At 32.4% G+C, this 22,696-nt stretch overlaps 1 protein-coding gene across 1 annotated transcript in view; it reads left to right on the top strand.

Moving 5' to 3' along the window:
• LRRIQ1 (leucine rich repeats and IQ motif containing 1) overlaps positions 1–22,696 on the top strand; it is a 102,084-nt gene that overhangs the window by 75,946 nt on the left and 3,442 nt on the right. The window contains exons 23-25 of the mRNA XM_062492514.1: positions 8,131–8,254; positions 9,808–9,868; positions 14,636–14,756. Coding sequence (XP_062348498.1) covers positions 8,131–8,254; positions 9,808–9,868; positions 14,636–14,756 — 306 coding nt within the window. The remainder of the gene's footprint in view (positions 1–8,130; positions 8,255–9,807; positions 9,869–14,635; positions 14,757–22,696) is intronic.

Raw genomic sequence — 22,696 nt, forward strand, 5'->3', positions numbered from 1 at the left:
TATGTGTGTATTTGACAATGGAGAATAGTTTTGCTGCTACACATTACTATGGTGACAGAGCTGTGAATTGTTGTCACAGTATGTTCATCAAATACCAATAGGTATTTCAAGTCAACATCAGAAATTAAGCCAGAAATGGTTCTGCTCAAACAAAACAAAACCCTTTTATATTGAAAAATATATGTTTTGGTCTATCAGATATATATATATATATTAAGTATATGATACAGATAGGATGGATAATCAATCCAGAGGAATTCATAACTAAACTATGTGTTGACATTAGTACAATAATTTCATTATTTCACTCTCAGTGTTACTCTGCATTAAGTACCAGTCGTGCATGGTAATTGGGCACATCACATGTGTTGATGAGCTCTTGAAACAAGTTCTTCTATTATTCAGATAACTTTCTAGAAAAAAATGTGTATTCTTAATAAACATGATAAAGGCTTTTTTTAAAATAAAACTTCTGCAGTATGATGCAAAATTACATGTTTTAATTATTCATAGAAAGTTTGAGGCAATTATTAATGTGATGTAAGTCAGCTTGACTGACTAAATTCATGCTGCTTCTGAGTAATGATGGTTTTTTGTTCCTTGTAGTACTTGGCATATGTATCTTCATGTCACATATAAGCCTCCAATTTTTATTTTGGACAAAACTTTGTTGAGCTTGAATTTTTCATTCCCTTTCTTCTACTTTTAAGTTCTTCACTGCAAATAAAGCCTACCTTAATGGTTGTCACAATAAAATTGATTGTATTGTGTAGGCTATGCCCTCTTTATGGTGAACAACATAGTAGTTAGACTTACTGCACTCCTACAAAATGTTCCTATGTACTTGTTATTTTGAGAATTCCATTGGAGGATATTATGCCTTAAATAATTTTACTTGGTTTATTGAATTTAGAGAAAGATATCCCTCTGATTTAGACTACATGTAAACTGATAACTGATAAACTATTTCTTGCATGGAAATACAGTTTCATTACTGAGCAACTGAACACTTGTGATGAGGTTCTTGATTGCTTCTGTAATTTAATTTTAGAAAGTGGGAATGGATAGAAATAAAGTATATCAAAGTACTCTGTAAAAAAGAGGGGCTTTATGTAATGCATCTCTTATTTTTCTCCTCAATAGTAAAAAATTCTCTATTCAGTAGAGAACATCCATCATTAGGGGGTTTACTAATTTCCAAAGTTTATGAGGAAAACCAAGAGATAGGGTGTGTGGTAGGCAGATTTGAAATTTGAGAGTGTAGGCACTAAGGATAAACAAAATATGGTCAACCTACCTCCATCTTACTTATACCCTACATTTACTGATGGCTAAGAATTTAAATGCTGAACATACTATTTCTAAACATTTTTTACGCCTCTTGATTCCTTTGGTTCTTCAAGAGCCATGACTATCCAAAGGACTCTTGGTAACTCTTGGCTGTACTCCACTTCTCAGCAGTGCTGTTGAAATTTGCCTGTGCAGAGTGGCTGAAGCAGGGACTGTATATACTACAGAACACCGTGTCCATAGGAAGCTACACAAAAGGGTAATGTGAAAATATGGTATAGCACTGTAAATTCTTTTATGTTCTTTTGAGATTTGTAAACACCTGAGTGGGTCACGAAGCATGGTGATTGCAGGTAGAAGTAGTTTACATCGGGAACTCTTCTCTTTCTCTGCATGTGGATAGAGTATCACATCTGTAGTTCGTTCATTTTGGGTTTTGGCAGGGATGTTTTGGGTTTTTTCTTTTAAGAACCAGCTTATTTTTTCAAACATAAAGCAATTCCATATTTGAACAGTCATAAATTAGCAAAAAAAAAATTGAAATGAACAGTTGCTTGTGTGGCAGCTTCCTGTACATACCAGGTGAAATAGTCTTTTAGGTTTATACGTCAATGCAGAAAAGTGTCTATATGTCCTAGGAAATATCACAATATGAAACTGTTCTTTGTTACAAAGAAAAATTAAAAGAAATTGTATTTAATGTAAATGGAGGAGTACAGGAAGTGATAACAACCCATAAAAGTTGCATGAGTTGATCAAATTGGAAGGAACAGTGTTTAATGATGTCTTGATGTCCGTGCTAGGAAAATTAACCTTATGAAGCAATTCAAGTGGAAATGTACCATGTTATGAGAAGAGTGGGAGATGTGAGCATTTCAATACAGTGGTACTTTGCAATGTATTTGTATGATCAGAAGGTTGCAATAGAAGAAGTTAAGTAATCAGGAGATACTGGAAGAAGATCTTTGATACTGCTGGAATATGAATAGAGAGAAACAACTTTAAATGATGTGTTTTATAAGTATGCCATTGAGGATGAAATGACACTCAGATTTGCCTCAATGTGGGATAAAGAGAACGTTGAGTTTAAACAGTAAGCTAGGGACAGATAAATAGTAGTGGTGTATTCTGCAGGGGCAGGAACAAGTAGCAAAATAGAAAATAAAGGGAAGGTACAGGTATGAAATCCTGTTTTCCTTCAATTCAGAAGCTGAAATTTGTACTTTTGCAGTGGTTTCAAAATCTCAACTAAAGGATTCAGCTTTTGCATAATCTAATAATAAGATATCAAAGAGAGAACACAGAAAGCACAGTCTGAAATATGATAACTACTGAAATAGCATTAACTTGTTGGTGACGACATTCGAGAAGAAAAGGAGGTTTGCAGATCAAATAGTAATATAGTAGGCCTTATTTGTATTTTGAAAAAAAAATGCAAAATACATGGTAAAAAGAAAAAAAAGGGCTCAAGTTTTAGGAAAAAAACCCTCTTCTAATTTTGATAAAGCATTTTTAAGCATCAAAAATTATGTAGGTCACAACCTGAGGTAGTATTCTTTTAATGTAATTGTATTTCATCTTTTTTTCAACTGTACACTCACTCAGACACTACTATAAATATTTTTATTTCATTCTTTCTGGTCCAAGAGATGGAAGTCAATATAGTCAGAAGTCACTCAGATGAAAAAATACCTTCTAAAATTAACTAATATGTCAAAATGTTTTTAAGGTGGAAATGTATGTATCCTATTATCTGAAAATTCCAGACCTGAGTTGTAGATAAACATTATCTGGGGATGCTATAAGTAGTAAGAACTCTGTACCAATTTCTGCCACATGATGCTGCCAACTCTCTGGAAGTCACATATATATTTCTACTATAAATGTATTCACAGAATACCTGTAAGCGTGCTAAAGACCACTCTAAATACCATTCTTTTCCAAAACAATTTAGAGCCTGTTGTGATTGCTATGTAATGGATGGCAGAATTTAGTGCCTCCTGACAAAGTACACTTTTAACAAATGTTTTGAGTTCTGTGTAGAAAAAAAAGGAATTCCTCTCCTTTCTCTGACATTTTAGTACACGGGTGGGTTTTGGGGGTGAAGAGCAGTGGGGCTTGTAATTTTTTCCTGTCTGTTTCCAAATGCTTCATGTTTTTGCCTTAAGAGTAAGAACAACTCATGTAATTCTTACTTTCTGTTCTGTGTTTATTATACAAGCTATGTAAGAAATAAGTCGTTGTTGTTGTTGTTGTTGTTGTTGTTGTTGTTGTTGTTGTTGTAACATGGGAAAAATGAGATAATAAAGTTGGATTTTAGATTTGGGATTTCAAGGCAGTTTATAAATGTGTAATGCGCACATTATTTAACTGTATAGAAGAGAGTAGAAATTATGCATCCTCACAGGGTAGATAATTTTAATTTTTAATAAGATTTTTTTTTTCAATTTTCTACATTCATGAACATACTTACATGCATATGCCCTCATATTCTATATATTTCTGACCTGTAATTTATGCCACAATACTGACAGAGAAGAAAAATGTAATATATTAATAACATGAACAATAATTTTGTACCCAAGTTCAGCTGCTTTATTCCTATATTAAGAGCACTAATTTCAGAACTCATATTGAGAAAATTAACTCTGGTCACAGATTTTTTTGTTTTTCAAGGGAGGAAAACTTGAATGCTGAAGAGTTTCCAAACCCTTCTTTCACACTTTAGTCTTAGGTTTCTTAGTCTTCTATTTGTATTGTACTTCCTGTGAAGCAAGGTTTGAAGTGATTTAAATCACCATCTAAACACAAGATTTTAAAGATTCAATACATTGCAAGCTTCTCTATATATTTATCAAGAAGCATGACATCTGCTTCTTCCCATCATAAACAAATAGATTTGGAAAAAAATGTACTGTTGAATCAGGTGTTCTTTAGCATCCTCTTGCATATGAATTGATGAAGAGAGGAATAACTAATTTACAATAACCAGGATTGCTGGTTTCCAGGCACAGAACTTGAATTCACCCTGAATGCAGACACTGTGAAACCATCCTCCTTCCTTTTGTATGCTGGCTTGTTAACACCACTTGTCCTAGCACTGGGGAACATGGGTTTCAAGTACTCCTTATCATGATATGATTTGAGTCTCCAGCTTCCACATGTCAAGCTATTCCTTTGGCTGTGTTTCAGTCTTCTTTTAACAGTGACAGCTACAGCTGAGGGCGCAAGATCCATATATCTTGAAGGAAAGAAAGAAAACTGACTCCATGTAGAATTTAGGACACTTGACCTAAGTAGTTAATAGATTCTTTGCCCTTCTCCTTTAGCTCACTTAACAGATTACCTAGAGATAGTCTAATTTAAAGTACATAATCACATCCATTTTTTAGACTGAATGTGAGTCATACTGTCTCAGAGCACACTCAGCAAACAGATTTAACTGATGAAGGATGACATTTTTCTGGATACCGAAGCTGAGGTTCTTACAGGTTTGCATGTGTACAAAAAGAATTTGTAACTTTCCTATAATAGACAATCCCAAAAATATTTCAGATGGTAGGGCTTTTCTAAGTTCTCCCTATTTAGATGCTGAAATTTTGTAGGAAATGGACAGTAGGTATCCCCTGCATTGTACCTGGCCTAAGTGCGCAGTATCTGTGTGGATTATTTGGCAATGCCTAAAAATCATTACTGTATTCATGCCAAGTGTAAGACAATTCCAATGTTAAATTATTAACATGTGTGTCATGTAAAAAAAAGAAATAAAGGTCAAAAAAGATTGAAGTCTTAGAGCAATAATCTAATGAGGGCATGATACTTTAAATACCTCTGAAATTAATTTGGGTTTTGATGCCTACTTTGATGTACTTCTATTTTCTTTGATAGTCTTACAGTTGTCCACATTTGGCAATTAAAGATTATGGGTCTGATCCATTTCAAAGATGGAGAAAGCTTACAGCTCTTTGGAACTTCTATGAGTGTTAATACTTCTGCAAAATCAGGTCCAGGTTTTTAAGAAACAGAGGCCCTAATTTAAGAAAGCTACCAAGCAAATGCATGTTAATTATACTGGTACACTAGAGTCTTAAATGCATGATGTTCATAAGTGGAATAGAAAAGTGATAATGCAGTGTTTTAATTCATAACATACTTTTTTCAGAACATAATTCTTTTGCAACAATTTAAAAGTTAGATATTACTTTTAAATAGCAAGGATATCAGTATGTTCCAAATGAGAAAATAGAATACAGTTTTCTGCAACATTATAAACAAATTATTGAAGATCATCTGCCCGTTTGAGGAAAAAAGGCCTCTATTAACACTAATATAAACAAAAATATTCTGTCTAATAACATATACAATTTTAAGGAAGAAAACCCTATTTTTTGTACTTTTATCTTGGTGACATTTTTGTTTCTGTCATTTCAATAATCAACATGAAAAAAATAAAAGTAAATTAAAATAAAAATGTATTCAATAAAACCAGTAGTGCTTCAAATATGAATCTAAAATTGAAACTGAAACTAAGAAAAATTATTTGAAAAAACTGGAAAATTAATTACCCAGTTAAAAGTATTAATATTTTTATAAGCTTTATTATAGCTTATTGTATGTTCATCTTTCAGCCATCACTGACATACAGACTGAGGCATGAAATTCTAATACAGGTTTATCCCTTATACTGATTTCCCTTTTAATAGAGAAAAAGATAAAAACACTTTAGTCAATACATAAATAATGCAAATCATTTTAATTGAATGACATATTTGTCGTTAGAAAGATGGTAACGCTGGGCCAACTTTTCTGTAAATACAGATAAGAAAAAAACATATTTATGTTTTCTTGGGAGATTATTCCTCACTGGAGAACATACATGGAAGGCTGAATCTCCAGATGAAGTGCTCTTATAATCTACAAATCTGCCTCTGTCTTTGAATTACAAGCTGTAAGAATACCAGTGTAGTTATGAACTTGGAACCCAAAATTTTTTGAAATATGAACCTTAGATAATTGTACTCCTGAACCAGGAAGGCAACATCATTAATTTAGAAAAAAATGAATAGTGCCCACTTTAATAGAGGAAGCTGCTGAACAGTATAATTATCTATCTTTTAATATTTGGCACTGATTAGGTAATTCACTGCTTGACTTTTTCAGTCAGCCCTTATACCCTCATTTGCATAGATACAGTGACTGTCCATCCAAGATTTTCATTTTCTGTCTTCCTAAGGAGGTAAATGAGAGTTCTTTACATCAACTAAGGAAAAATTCTTCTACCTAATTTCTAGTCTGTTAGTGAATAGCAAGGAATATATGACATACTCTGGACCAGGACCTTGCCTTGAACACAGTCAGCCTAGGGAATGGATTTGGTTTGAATAGAGATTCCCTATACTAAGATAAATAAACAAAAACATTTGCATTTCAGACTATGAAATAAGCAGCTTTGATACTTTATCTTAGAGCTAAAATTTTAAAGCAATGAGCTCATGGCAAAGCTAGGTAAAATGCCAGTGAGGAGATATATTTTGCAGTTTATGCAAAGCAAATTATAAGTTAAAAAAATACTACAGGTAATGTATCAAACTCCTTAAAAGGTGAATTGGTGAATATCCTATAACATTTATTTATAATGTCAAAACATGAATGAAAACTATGGCACTTTGATATCTCCATCCCCACCCCCTGCCATCCCTTTGTAGTTACTGAAAGTTAAATCATCCTTAGTGAACAAATGGACTTGAATGTTAAGTGATCTTTGCTGGTTCAAATGTTCCTGCAGTTTACTAAAAACCTTCTTTCTTGTAGCTGCCATATTCATCTATCAGTGAGGAAAAAAGAATCTTTGAAAGGAAAATAAAAGGAATAATTAGCAACAGGATGATAACTCAGTGTTATCTCCAATGACATAAAAAGTGAAAGACATTTTTACCAAAAAAAAAAAGAAAAACGTTTACTAATGTCTCAGAAAAACCCTGAGTTGAAGATGCTAAAAAGATTTCACCTTTGAAAGTTGATGTATGAAGTTGATGTATGAAGGTAGAAAATAAAAAAATATTCTAATCCATGAATGTCACCATGCAATAATGATGGCTCCTCTGCACACTCTTCCAATTCTTCTTCCTGATGCTTCTAACCATGTCTGTTATTCAGCAGAATGGCCCAAAAACTGAAGGATTTCCAGAATTGTACTTTCCCCCCCCCCCCCCCCCCATAATCTCACTGTTTTATTCTCTAACTGTAGAGGTCTTTTGTGATCCAAAAGTAGGTAATCATTTCTGAAAAATAATAACATAGATGTAGATGCTTTGGAATCCAAATCAGAAATTGCCAACAGAATGTCTTAAATGTCTTAATAGATCACATCAGCAAAAGAGAAGAGTAGTAAGATTGCCATGTGTCGATTCTTGCATGTAATGGTGATTTGGTTTTTTAAGCTTATAGATTACTGAGTAGAATTGTAAGTATAAATGATTACATATTTTTAATTATAGAGATAGCACAATAACATTCATGGCAGCTGTGACAAGCAGTTTATAGCTGATATATACGTCTATATGTATTTCATAACAAAGTATAGATGTATTTCCCAATAAAATAAATGTATTCAGAAGGCTGGTATTACATCCCAAAAGAGAAAACAAAGCTTAAAACTAATATAAAAAAATTTCTTAAATATATCTGAAGAAATTTTAAATAGTTGGACTGTGCATGAAAATGAAGTAATTGCCTTTTTTTTCTTTTCAAAGAAGTCATGGGGTCCAAGTTTATCAAGGAAATCTTAAAATGTATTTTTAAATAATGATGAAAGACAGGGGTATCTCTCTTCCTCCCCAGGTAAAAAAATTTCCCAGCTGGATACTACTTTAGATGAGAAATTACAGAGAAAAGACTTCACATACCAATGGCTTCATGCACAACTTTTGGATTATGAAGCAGCCAGTTCCAGAAATACGAAGTGGTGAGGTCATTGCCTTTAAATTAGATTTTTTTTTCTTTATTTTAGATTTGTCTTGTAAAGTGAGACCTAAGTAAATGGTTCTAAAACAAACATGACTTTGCAGCTAGCAGACAGTACACCGTATTTCCAGGTCCCAAATATGTCACCTTTTAGAACTAGCCTAGTAGTCATTGTATAGATACTTCTTCCACATTAAAATTGAAATTATAAAATGTCCAGAATCTTATCGTAAATACTTAGTTTTACTTTAGCAATGCAGTGGGTTTTAGATGGTAAAGAGTGTAGAAAAAAGTGCTTATTCATCATATATTTTACAATGTTATTGATATATATTATGGTTTTATATAATTAAATCAACTGTAATATTAGCTATATTGCTAGATTTGATTAAGGAAGTAAAAAAATACATTTTTTAAACTAAATAGTGTGTATTTATATTTTGTCTTCAAAACATAAACCCAGCGTTTACATCTTTATGCCGCACTGTATACTAAAATATTATAAACATGTTCCTTCTATATTCATTTTTGGTTATTAACCAGGTAAAATTTCAATGCAATTAAGAGAAAGGTTCATATTGCCTAAACTAACATGAAGACATAGTAAGTGTATTTTGGTCATAAATTCAATATAAGGAATTAGTATCTTAATGAAGTCATTAGTAGACACAATGCCAAGCATCTCTAAGAAAACCAAACAAAGTGTCAGCAGGGAAGCAATGGGTTTAGTATATTAATTTTATCATTATTTTCATTTAAAATGTATTTATAATTAAATGGGCTGCAAATTGTTCTGTCTGGTGCAGAAAAACATGTCACAGATCCTGCTTGTATCAATGACTGTAGAAACGATATGAAAAACATGCTCCTTAGGAAATATTTGTCTGGCTTTGCAATAATATTTACCTTTCAGTCATGATCCATAATACAGAAATACTCAAAGTGTTTGTTTAAGATAACTTCCATGACTTTTAGTTTGAATGAAAACACTGGAATACAACATTTAATGGCGCTTGAAAGTAAGAAGACACAGAAATTTATAAAAGAATTTTCTTAAATACCATTCTGCTTCCTCTGCAGGTGTATGCTATGCTTTAGAATTTGTACTGACTTTTTTAAGGATTGTGATATCATTTTTTAACATGCCAAAACTCCAACTGATCTCCATTCAGACTTCACTGTTAGACAATGTAGAACAACTGATATATGTATTCAACTGAAAACAATTTTATTGCTACCAAAAGTAATATGAAAACCAACTTTTCTACAATTTATGTCAACACATACAAAAAGTCATGCTGGTTAGAATAGTTTAACTTAATATTATATCATTTGAATAAACAATTGTTACTTATTTTTTAAATCAAGTACAAAAAATTAATAGTAATTGCTCTGATACTTTATCAGTTAATATTAATTTCTGTGATACATCTTAATAATGGAATTATTTTAAATAATTAAGCAGGATTGTTTCCTGAAAAGATTCTGTGCAGGTGTATTAGTGAGCCCTGTACAGTGGGAGTTACTGAAATTTGTATTCTACATTTTTCCCAGCTGTCATTTTTTGCCTGAGCTAGATCCTGCGACATGTGACAACAGACAAGTACAACTTGTGGTAAGAACCTATTTCTCTGTGGGATTTTGCAGAATTCAGGTATTTCCAATCCATACTTGGTGTAAAAACAGGAGATTTTTTTTTTTGATTAATATATTTCTGTAGTGTTATCTCTGTTTGGCAATCAAGTCATCCCCTGATGGAGATCAGAAGAAAATATTTTGTCCCAAAACCCCATGTAGGTGCATTGGGTTCTAGCTTCATGATCTGACACTGAGTTTGTTTTTGACATCAAATACTACTGTGCGTTTTTTAAAGCTTCTAAATCTGCCTTTTCAAAAAAAGTTGAAAAAAATTAAATATGGTTCAGTGCCAACTACATTATTTACTGAAAACGTGTGTTCTTGTCAATTGAACAGCTTTACGTATTCTCAAATCCTGTGTATAACATACCTAAATCATTCTAATATGCCTGCAATGTAATTTGTTGAAACACAGTAAGTTGGAATTCCATATTAATATGGTGACGTTGTTGAAAACATTGCATGAAGTCAGACTTATTCCTACAATTTCTTCTTAATATTTTTTTAGATCTTAAAATGCTCTCTGCTCTTTTCATGATTGATTCTTTTTGCGGCATTTTAAAAAATTGGATTTCTTGAAGCAAGTAGTCATGTAACTTGGCAGGAGGGGAAATATGAGCAATTTAACTATTTGAAGATTTACAAAATAAAAACGCTGTGTCGGAGATACCCAAAAGTTCCTTAAATAGCAAGCAGTTGTGTTGCCTACAGGCCAATCTGTATTCACTCCATTTCTAAATATATAGTCTTTACATTTTAATGCCAAATGAGCAATATTATTATTGATAAAATTTTGTACAGTTTAAAAAGTGGGGCAAAAATTTAGAATCTATGCAGAATTGGTATTTTATACTCATGTACAAGATGTAAAATATTGCATTAAAAATATTTTCCAGTTAGATGATGTGTCATATGCCTCATTTTGTTATCTGAGCAATCTTGCCCCTTTCTAGCCTCTTCCTTCTTCAGCTTCACAACCCATGCAATTTACATGTTTCAGAAATTATTCCATAAACTCTCATAAAATTCACCTTTGAAAAAAATGCTTTTAAGACTTACATGTTACTATTACTGTTTTCTTTAAGACAGATTTTGTCAAATATTTTTCTCTGGCAAGTGTGTCCAATTCTTAGGTTCTTCTAAAATTTAAAAGGCTGAAATCATGAACCAAATGACTGTTGTAGGGTTTGACTGCAGCAGCATCAATAGTTATTTGTTAGGTGGAGTCTAAAACAGTAATTTGAGTAAATCATAATTTAATAATGTTATCTAAATTACATGTTATGTAGTTATTGGTAAGCATATGTGCACATAGGTAGATTGTATGTTATTTGCACTAAGCAGTTCTGTCCACAAAATACTGCTGCAATCCCACAATAGTATTATGTGGTGTGCCCACATAACTGGCAAAGTTATGGAATTGTCACAGCTTGTGCCACATAATAACATAGCTGTTCCACATGAATGAAATGCAGAAAAAAATGCAATACAGGGCTCAAAAATAAGAAAATGGAATAAAATGTATTTCTAATGCAGAGAGCAGTACTATACAGGCAGTGAAATAATGATGTGGTTTATACAAACAGATGGCTGGAGAATTTTGGTTTTAAAATTTGTATGAGTTCTCTCTTAAAGGTTGAAATGTGAACATACTCCTACTGCTTTGGCACGCTAGCTTATTTAAAAGCTATGAAATCATGATAAAAATCAAGTTAACAGCTACAATCATTCTAAAAAGCAGAAAAGAAAATAGAAAAGAAAGCGGAAAATATGTATTAAAAGCAGAGAGAGAGAGAGAGCAAGCATTAGAAGAGGAAAGCATTCCTGGGCATTTCCAGTAGTTTATTCCTATGCCATATACTTGAACATGAAGTTTTCTCATGTGCTAGACAATCCCTGCTTTTTATGTGTTCCATATACCTGCATTCTGCAAGTTTCATATAGTTTTCTAAATTATGTTTGTGCACATTCTAGTAATTTAAGAGCTTTTTTCATGGATACAAAATTGTATTTCAATGGTTGCATATAAACAATAAAGTCTTCTCACTGGGGATTATTGCTTTGTAGCAACCTGCAGTAAATCAAAGACCTTATTATGTCAATCTTGGCCATTTTAATATTTTTCTCACTAGTAATGCCATAGAAGTTCTTAGGCAGGCATGATGACTTAGAGTTTAAACTATTTTAAATTAGTATGATTTTGTGGAATAGCAGGTAGGATAGACTTCCTGATTCTTTTGCGTGAAGTTTAAATTACCTACAGGGTTAACCCCTTCACTATTGATCAGTATCTCCAATCACGTAGATGTAACTTGAATTCAAAAGCACCTTTTATCTCTGAAGATTGCAGAATGTCTTGATAATTCTGCCTAGAAATAGACAGCTGTGTTCAAGGAAAAGGTTCCTCCTGACTGATATTAATTTTCAATTAATTAGTAAGAAAGTTTTGTGGTAATAAAAAAATGGCAGAAATTCTGAAGAGTTAACTATGGTGATCACTACAGATGGAAGTCCAATACTACCGTCTGCAAAAAACTATGCCAGTAGCTTAAATTACTCCCAAATTTTGGTTCTAAATCATAAACTAAAAGGGAAGGTTTTAATTAGCTTCAGAGGACTTTGAGTCAGCTTCTTTAAAAAGCCAAAATTAAGTTTGCTCCAGTTATTAACACAACCTTAAATATTACTCTGACTGTAATTGGGTGTAAAGGTTTATCTTTATTTGAAATACAATAACAAATATTTTATATCACAGATCAAGACAGCCCTATTAAAATCTAGCATATAACCCTAAATGCTGTTGTCTGCAAAATTATGAAGCCTTAGTTTCTATGATGGTAGTGATTAGATAATAATGCCATGGAAAGGTTAGCTGTATAAAATTCTGTGGCCTCCTGGGTCTTTGGGAATTGAGAAAAACATTTAAAAAAACTTTTGTTGTGTGTTGAAACAGGTTAGGTAGAAATAAGACTGATTGCTTCAATTGGTTAGAGTCTCTTTGAGCATCAGAATCATTGCATTATTTCTACTAATGAAAGACTAAAAGCTTTCAGTTTAAAGATTTTAAACATAGGAAGCCCTCACAAGCTTAAAGAAACTGTAAATATTAAGGCAAAAAAATTAGAAATAATTAGCAGGGTAAAGCAATTTTTTTTTAAAGTTTCTTGGCACCACTATGGAAGAGAAAATAAAATATTGATGTTAACCGCAATAATAAAGACTAGCTGTGCAAAGCAAATATTTAAATTCCTCGTGAAAGGTAAGCATCAAAGAACAAGGGATAAAGTTTCTGTGCGGACACAATGCAATCACTAAGGAAGAGTGTAAAATCTCTGTATCTTAGGAGCTTTTGGTTTGAAAGTGCATGGACTTTTAAATGAATTTTACATTAAACAGTGACTGAGTAAAGACAAGGAAATGAAACAGGTCTCCATTTCATCTGAGTTCTCTAAGTTAGACTGGACTACAAAGCCTGTCTGCATTGGTGCAGTGCTGCTTTTGGTACAGTGAGGTAGTTTGAACAGGAAGTCTGGAAATCGTCTCCTCCAGAATGGCCTACAACTTCACAGTAACAGCACTTTCCTGAGAAAAAGGGAGCTGTGGGCTTTAGCCCCCTGAGGAAGGAGTTGAGACCCAGTCTCTCCACACCTGGTTGAGCAGTCTTGCTACTACAGTGTTAGGCAAAAGTGTAGTGACGTTGCCACTAGCAGAGTGTTTCCTTTTCCGTAGTTTGTTTGGTTTTATGTTAAAAAAGAAATACCCAGTTAGACACCTAGCGTCTGAAAGACATCTAGCTCTTCAGCCCAGAAAGAGGAAAGGCTTAATCTGCTTTTCTGGACTTCACTTCTGAAGGTCCAAAGACTAGAAAAGTATGTCCTTATGATCAGTGCTTCCAGCCGACCGACTCTATGCTGGGGATTTTGTATGCCGTTCATCAGCAGTGTCTGATTTTCCCCCGTCCTTGTTACTGGTCCTTAGTATCTAGCTATTGTTAGAGGCTGCTTTTGGTTCTGAATAGCTTGTCATTGCATTCTTCAGTAAATGTGAAGTTGTTTCTGCAAAAATGACAATCTGCAGTTTGCAGTGGGTGGTGTATTACAGGTTGGTTTTTAAAAGTTGCCCTACATGTTCCCAAAACAGCATTGCTAAAGTGAAATACTATTTTCAGGTAAGATGCCTCATACCAAAGCATACCACCACTGGATGTTAGAAGTTTATAATTAACATAATACTCTTGCCTAAAGTATAATTAAAATGCTGTCTGATGGTTATGGTTAATTAGCAAAAACCTAAAAGATTAAATTACTCACTGGGCCCATGACTGATTGAAGTGATACGTGTCCTGGATAAAGCATAAATATTGCAGGAAATAATCCAATATGACATCTCTGACATTCAACTATAACTTAAATTATAGACTGGTCAGTAAATGATCTTAAGCTGTTTAAGGTTTCATCAGCCCTCTGCAAGATTGATTTTCTTCAAAATTACTGTACTAAAATGTTTTCTTTTGTTGTTGCATTGACTCAGATCACAAACCACAATTTTAAGATCGGCTCTTATTTACAAAAATGCTTTGACATAGTGCATTTGTTCAGCCTAGGCAACAAAAAAGGATTGTGGTATCATTTTGAAGAAGGTTGTTTGACAGACCCTGTTTGTTTATTTGGAGTAATGTGAGCTACATTCAGAAAATGTTATATTTTGTTTCATGATTGTGTACATTCTCTCCCACTGCTTCCAGGCAAGCCCTGTAAGCAGAGAAGACATGGATTTAGACCTTGTTTCCATGGCCAGTGGAAGTGCTTTGACTGAGAACAGAGAAAAAAATAAGCCACCACACAGACACTCAGCACGATCCTCAAGTAAGTTATGTTACTTTTCAATATCAGTATTAAAGATCACATTAAGAATCTAGGTAGAACTGAGCATGCTTGGAATCCTTAATAACACATGCAGCATATCTTTGTTTCTTTTTTATCTAAAGCCTTTTCATACATTTACTACAGTTCTGTTTAAAAACTTTAATATCAATAGACTTTGCTCTTGTGATTTTAATGAGAAGTTCCCTGTGATGTATTGTGGGTCTTCTGATGTCTGTGTCCTGAGATTTTCTTTTCCCTAAAGTATGAAAAAGATATTTTTAATCTTACTTTTTTTTTTTCTCCCAAAAGAGCTTTGAAAAATGCATGTTTTGTTACCTGAGCACCAGAATACATATCGCAAATCAAGACACAGATTTCTGTGGTGTTGATTACCAGTTATGCTGTAGTATATGATCCCACTGAACTTATTATAGCTCAGTAGTAGAGGATCCTTTAAAAGCCTTATATTTTTACCACATTAGTACCATAGAAGGTAACAAAAGAATCTACATCTAGAAAAAAATTCTTGAATGTCATAAAATTATAGAATTTTAAGTTTCATGTCTTGTTTTGTGTAATATTACTGAAGAATTGGTAATATGTTTCTGATAATATGACAAACTAGATTCTTCTATTTGTGTACAATTGTTTTTAATAAATAAAAACATAAACCCCAAAAAGCACATTACAGAAAATATAAGCTGTATTAAATGACTTTGGCAAAATTATCAAAATTCCTAAAACTTTTTAAGTAGTGAAGTTTCTTGAAATGTTGTCAAAATAAGAATCAGATATTTCATATGATTTTTATATGCATAAATTGCTGTGTTTAGTTTTTGATTATGTTTTCATATATGCTGAATTTCCACTTTCAATGGAAAAATTAAAATTCGAGGAAACCATCTAAAAATACTTGAAAGCTCTATTTTTCTGACGTATTTTATACAGGCTTTAGAATAAAGATTTATTTGCACTACTTCCACACAAGTAAAAAATAATACATTTGTATTTATCAATTTGATTTACATTCCTAAAACTAGATTATTTAAAATTTATCATCACAGTCTAAGTGAACTGTACCAATTGAGAAAGAACATAATTCTGTCTTTGTGCCTGCCATCTTGTAAAAGAAGGGGCAGGGGTAGAGAGAGAAAGAGAGTTTACAATGTTTGCTAATATAGGTATGCATTCAAAAAATACACATCTACTACACCATACCTATGTATTCATTCTTGTTCCAGTAGTCCAGGAACTAAGGGGAAAAAAGCCCAGGTCTGACATACTTTTAAATTTGTTTCTGCATATATGTGTATATAAATTTTATCATCATGGATTTAAGAAATTAAACAGTGATGATACATTCAATTGTATCACTTATGATATATAAAACATTACTTTCACCTTTGTACAGTTTGTATGCAGTATAGAAACATGTTTATTACATTATTTCTGTTTGCCAAAGACTGTTGCTTTTCAATTATCAGAATAAATCATTAGCACCATGATATCTTTAATCTGAAAACATTATAAATTTGCCTTTACTGAGAATGTATTTGTTATAAAATGCTTTCTGGTTCTATAGTCTCTCTCGGTTTTGCCTTCTGAAATATTAAATGAAGATGCCTAGGAAATGTTTCATTGATCTAGTAGGTGTACTCCCTTTCAGGTAACCTGAAGTTGTATTACAGATTATCATAAAGATGCTGTGAATTTAGAGGTGCTGTCGTTTCAATAAATTCTTAATTAATTGATCAATTGATCAATTAAATCAATCAATTCTTAAATCTTAAACCATTTTTTCATTTTTCAATCTCAATTATTTGACAAGATTTCATTAATAAAATGTTACTGAGTTCACTTTCCAGCATTCATAGTTGTGGCTCTTCCTCAGAATTCAATTATTGTTAGGAATCAAGTGCTGTTATTTGGGAGTATCATACATATTCCTTATTTATAACTTGTAATTTAGAAAATTGTCTCAATAAATTGTTGAGATTTTACAGGCTGAAAATTAAAGTCTAGAAATGCAAAATAATGGATTCTTAAATATATTTACTAAAAAAAAGCCTCTCAAATTCATGTGATACTGAAATAAAATACCTTTTATACATACAGGGAAATGTGTGAATTATCATGTCTTTGTTAAGACGAGGCATACAACATTTCAAAGTTATTATCTCCTAATTCACTGGGGATTCGAGAAAGGCTAAGTCAAGATTTTAAGAAATATTTTTGTGAACTTCCCAACTTTTATATTCTTTCTACAGACTTTTTTTTCCAAAGGCAGGTTCTTTGAATTCTGGATTAAACAATTTAAAGATTTTTAAAAGGCAAATTTCCTATTTTTTTCTGAAAAATTTGGATGGGATAGGTTAATTCTAAACTAACTTAATTCTGTTCCTTGACAAAGCTAAATTAAGTAATAAAAGGAATGCTTTTAACATAGTATATCTCAGTTTAAGGAAAGCATTTGTTTGCTTAAAAGTATTTTATTTGCTTCCCTGTTACATGTTCGAGGGGAAAACTAACTGTTCATTAAATTGACCAAATGTTTTTAAAAATGTATAACCTAAAGAAAAAGTAGTCATTGTTCAGCTGGAGTAAATAGTTATCTGTCTAATTTAGGACTTTGCTTCTGTTAATGGCCAGTACAATATGATCTAAGAAACATATTTTCTATAAGGAATATAATATTCCTTCATTGTTATTGCTTTACGCTTACTAGTAACAATTTTTTTTTCCTATTTCTCGAGGTTAGTTTTTTTGGTTTGGGCTGGTTGGGGAGCAGGGGGATCTAACCATTCTTTAAAATTTTTATTAACTCTATAAAACATTGATGTGCATTTCTGGTTACATTTTTTCATTTTAATACTTTCCTGAATACTAGTACTGTAGTCAGCATTAAGTTACAAGATGGACATAGAAATATTTTTCAAGAATTAGAAGTTAACCATTTTTTATACCTACATAGAAAGTATCAGTTTTTTAATATCCTAATATCCAATTTGTGAGTAGGCTATTGCAATCAACTGCCTTCTATCTTCCTAATCTGTTTCTGGCCAACCAATGTTGGACATATAGATAAGTCTCCTATACATTTACATTGTCTAACTGTCATCACAATTTTGTTGTTTTCTCTGCAAATTTAGACTTTATTTTCATTATATTTGCCTTGAGAACTGCAATCTCCTGACCAAAATTTGAAAGTGAAATGCAATGGGAGCTGTGCCTCTAACTCTCATTTAAAATACTGCCCAGAATTCTTAATTCTTCTTTTCCATGAATTCTAGCTTTTCAGGAAGCCTTTGATATCAGTAAAACTGCTTTCCAGGAAAAAAAAAAATTAGAACCTGAGCCTTGTAATTCCTTTATTACCCTTAGTTCAAAAAATTGACCCATTTAGTGTATATCTCCACTATAAAACATTTATCAGTTCTAGTTCTCCAGTAAATTCAAAATTTATATTCTGCTAGTCAGTGAAAATAAATTAATGAAGTTTAATTATGCCTTTCTTACAGCAAAAAGTCTTCCAACTCAGAAAAAAACACAGTAACTTTTATTTCACCTTCTTTTTAATTCTTACTCAGTTCTTTTTGCTCTTGACAGAACTCACACCTTGATTTTCTTTGCCTCCCTTTATTTCATAATGAGAGCTGTTAGAAACCCTTCAACTTTGTTATGAGCAGTGCATGGTGCAGCTTCACTCAAAAAAATTCCTAGCTTTCCTCTTCCTTTCTTCTTAGTATCACTATTGTCTGTATATTCTAGGACTGCTGTCTTTCATTTAGGACTTGTAAACTCTCTCTGTGTAGTAAGCATCTCATTTTTAAGCTCTCTATGAATTTGCTCATATTTTGCCAACGAGTTTTTTGTGCATATTTCTTCCATACATACATATTTTTCTTTGTATTGGTTAGCTATCAAACAACATATGCCTAATCATTTTGAACAGACTACAGAACATCTTACAAGATGCTGCTTAATTCACTTTGAGGTTGCATATTAAAAAACTACCTAAATGCAGATTTTAGAAGGCATGTAGAATTTGCTTTCATTGAATTTAACAGGCTAGGGAGAAAAAAATGGTGCATGATCTCATGTAATTTCATCATCTGTGTTTCCAATTATGAAAATAATTCAGGAACAGATACACAGAGGCATAGTCTAAATTTTAAGTGCTTAATTTTACGGCCCCATACTCTTCTACTAGGGTTTGGGAGTTCTTCAGTGTGGGTTTTTTTTGAAGAGAGCTTAAAAAAAATCCATTTCAAGATGTTGGCTTGTAGTTCACTTTGATATCCACTTAGAACCATGGAACCATTAGACCAAAAATAAGGATTTCTGTCTTATGACTCAAGTAAATAATAGTTTTATGTTTCCTTTTGCTGTGGGATCTTTGTTAAGTAGATTCAAAAATGGTTCTCAAGTCAGTGTACTGAAAGGTCCAGTAATTTATGTTGGGCAACTTCAGGTTGTTGCACTGGATGGTAAAGATATGTCTATAAGATTTTCTTTCCCAAGACACTCTTTCTTTCCTTGTTAGTTTTTTTTTTTCCTTCTAGTTTGTCTCTTTTTCATTGCTGTTTTTTCCACACCTGTGTTCCATAATCCTTTCTTTTATTATGAATGGTTCTAGTTTCTGTCCTCCAACTTAATGCAGCATAAACTTCCTCTCCCATCCACTCTTCCTTCCCACATATGCCATCAAGTCTTCTGCTCCTTTCTACAGGTCCTGGTATAATTACCTTTTTCCTCTCACTCTGTTTCTTTTCAAATCCAGATTATTCTTGACAATATTCCTCAGATTCATCATCTTCTAGTTTAAGCCTCCTCCAAATATGGCCTGGTTTAGTGTACTGTTTAGGCAGCTCTTGAGTCCAGTCTCCTAATGTATTTATTCTTTGTGCTCTTTCTTATTATTACCTGTATTTTCACTTCTTTTCACTTATATTAATTCTGAGAGTTAGGAACCATCTAGTGTCCTGTAATCCATCTTCTTTGTTCTTATACAGTTCCCTTTTGCCAGTTCACAATTTTCTTTTTCCCCATATTTTTTCCTTACTCTGTGACAGGGACTTTGTCAAGTCGCTCAAATCTCTTGTGCCAGCTGTGCCAGGGCATTGTTTGACAAATTAGCTTTAGTTTCTCTCACCTTGTTTCTGAGTCAGTCTCATTTCTCTCTTGGATTTTAGTTGCAGCCCTTTGCCTCTTCTCTGAGTCTTCTTCCTGAAGGAGTTTTGATTCTTACCTTCTTCACGGTTCCTACAGTTATTCTATTAAATTAGCAGGCTTTTAAGTTCCCTAACATAGCATGATCTTCAACATTATCTTTAGGAATAGCCTTGCTTAGCTCCATGTAATATCATGTTAAAGCATGTTTCCATACTGACTGGTATTGTAGTGAATATAGCCCAAAATATCAAGAATTCCTTCTCTGATCATGGAAAAACTTCAATTTGTATATACTTGATCCAAATTTGGACATATCCTAAAATGAAGGCTCTGTTATTTGGTAGATCTCAGGTCTCCTCTGCAAAGGGCAACATAAATATTTTATGTATTTTCTTAGAAGTGACCAACCTTTCGGAAAATTTCAGTAGACACTCAGTTTCATCCTAAATGGTCAAAATTGGGGAAATAGATAAGGAGCTGAAACACAAATAAATATTGAGCTTTAATAAGCAGTAGTGCTGAAGGTTTTTTCTGTGGTTAGAAAAGAGCTGTGTTTTACAGAACTGTATTTGGAGCACTATGTTTATTATTTTAACTTTGTGGAATGGTAACTAATAAATGTTTATAATATATTCTTATAAACGGTTATCTCTTTCAACTCCATGTGACTGAGTCACATTTTAGTGTTCAGATTATTCAAGTATTTAATTGTCAGCATGATCTAGTTAGAAGAGCATCAATGTTTGATAAACAAAGAAATTTAAGTTCATTTTTTCTATAAAATTTTAGGGCTAGTGTCTAGTCCTAACAGCATGGAGTCATGCAGATTTAAAAACAAATTTCACCATTTGCTTAAAAAAATAAAATTAATCATGAGTGTATTCTTTCTTCACATTTCAATACAAAAAGGAGATACATGTGATCTTTATGTATCATGTGTTATTTCATATAAATTGATCCCCAGACTTTTCAGTGCTATTTAAATATAATTTTGAAATTTAAATTATAATGTAAAATTGAAGCACAATAAATATAGTTATGCAAACATTGCAACTACAAAAAAAATCCAAGTTCTAGATAGCCATAAGAAATATTATTAAAAAGTTAACTTTTCTGATATTGTAGCATTTACCTTTTTAACAGACCTGCTGAACCTATCTTCTTTCCAGAGCTTAAATTGATGTAAATGCTTTGCTGCTAAGGATTCGTTCTGGTCGCTTTCATTAAAATGTTGAGTTTTTTTTTCTCCATGCCTTCTTATGCTGTATTTGCTTTTAAGTAAAACAATATGGTAAGGACTTTGGAATAAATTATATCTCCAGACACACAATGTTAGGTGGATCGATAAATGTTCTATGACGTCTACTATGCATCATAAAATTTCTATCATAACCTTTTTAACAAAGCTTTTCTTCTTGGACACCAAGTATTTCATTCAAAGCATTTTACATATTGCATTACTTATCAAAACAGTGGATATGTAAACCTTGACATTTGTTAAAAGACCCAGGCTTTAACGAAAAAAAGACCAGAACAAATGGATAGCAGAAAACAGATTAAACAACCAAAAAGTGACTGCTTAGAAATAGGAGCATGTGACATTACCCCAAGACAAGCTTTCAGCACATACTCAAAATATTTTTTGATATATACCGGCATCTGAAAGTCTCTCAGACCACACTGAAGCTTCATATATTAAATTGTTGCAAGTAAATGAATGTACAGTAAATAAGTTAGATCCTGCTTTAGTACAGGAGAAATTAAATTGCTTTTCTTGGCTAAGATTTGTTCCCACATCAGTGGGTATTAAAATAACCATGTACCATGTTAAATTATACTTAATATACTTGCCAGGTTCTGTTTAATTCTAGTACGAGTAATGGCAATAATAATAATAATTGTTGTCAAAAATATCAGTACTGTGTATAGTAAACCCAATGTAATTGTTCTAATTTACATTTAGTAAACATGTTAATTTACGTTTAATATATATCTATTTCTATTTAGTAAAGATACTAAAGATAGTATCTTGAAATGGTATGAATCTTTCTGTTGCTGCCTTTCAGCAAGGCCCACTACAAATACACTTAAGGAACATAGCATGAAATAAAAGTGTTGTGATTATGCTTACAATTATTCATAAATCACAAATGCACATGTGCATACCTAAGTGTGTATGTATGCATATTAATGAAATATAAGCATCTTTATAGCAAACTATGACTGTAAATGTCACCTTTATTTTACCATTTAAGAAATTATGATAGTAGCAATTTGATTCACTCGTATGCTAGTATGTGAACCATTAATTTGCAGGACACATTTCAGTTTAGGGGGAAATGGAGATATCGCAAATCCAAGCATGCCAAAAAAAACGTTCACATCATTAGTAATGCTCTAAGAGAAATATGTAAGGTCCATCAAAAGAAACCCCAAATCAATAAATATAAGAAAAAATATAATAAGGATTCATTTTTATATGTTTTGCAGGGTTTTGCAAAGTTGGGGTTGTTTTGTGGTTTGTGGCTTTTTTTTTTTTAACAAGACTATGTTTTTAAGGAACATTTCTAGGTTCAGTCTATTAATTCAAATTGCCATTGTCATCCCTTACCAGACTCTCTTGTCTTCTCTCATTCCCTTGATTTTGACAAAATTCTAACCATTTCCAAATGGAGGTGTCTTTATTGAATATTTCTGAAGAAAAAAAAAATTACCTGTTTGAAAATCAGAATCAGAAAACCTGTTGTTAACACAGGTATTGACAAAAA

The sequence above is a fragment of the Cinclus cinclus genome, chromosome 4, assembly GCF_963662255.1.
Source record: "Cinclus cinclus chromosome 4, bCinCin1.1, whole genome shotgun sequence".
Taxonomy (NCBI): Eukaryota; Metazoa; Chordata; class Aves; order Passeriformes; family Cinclidae; genus Cinclus; species Cinclus cinclus.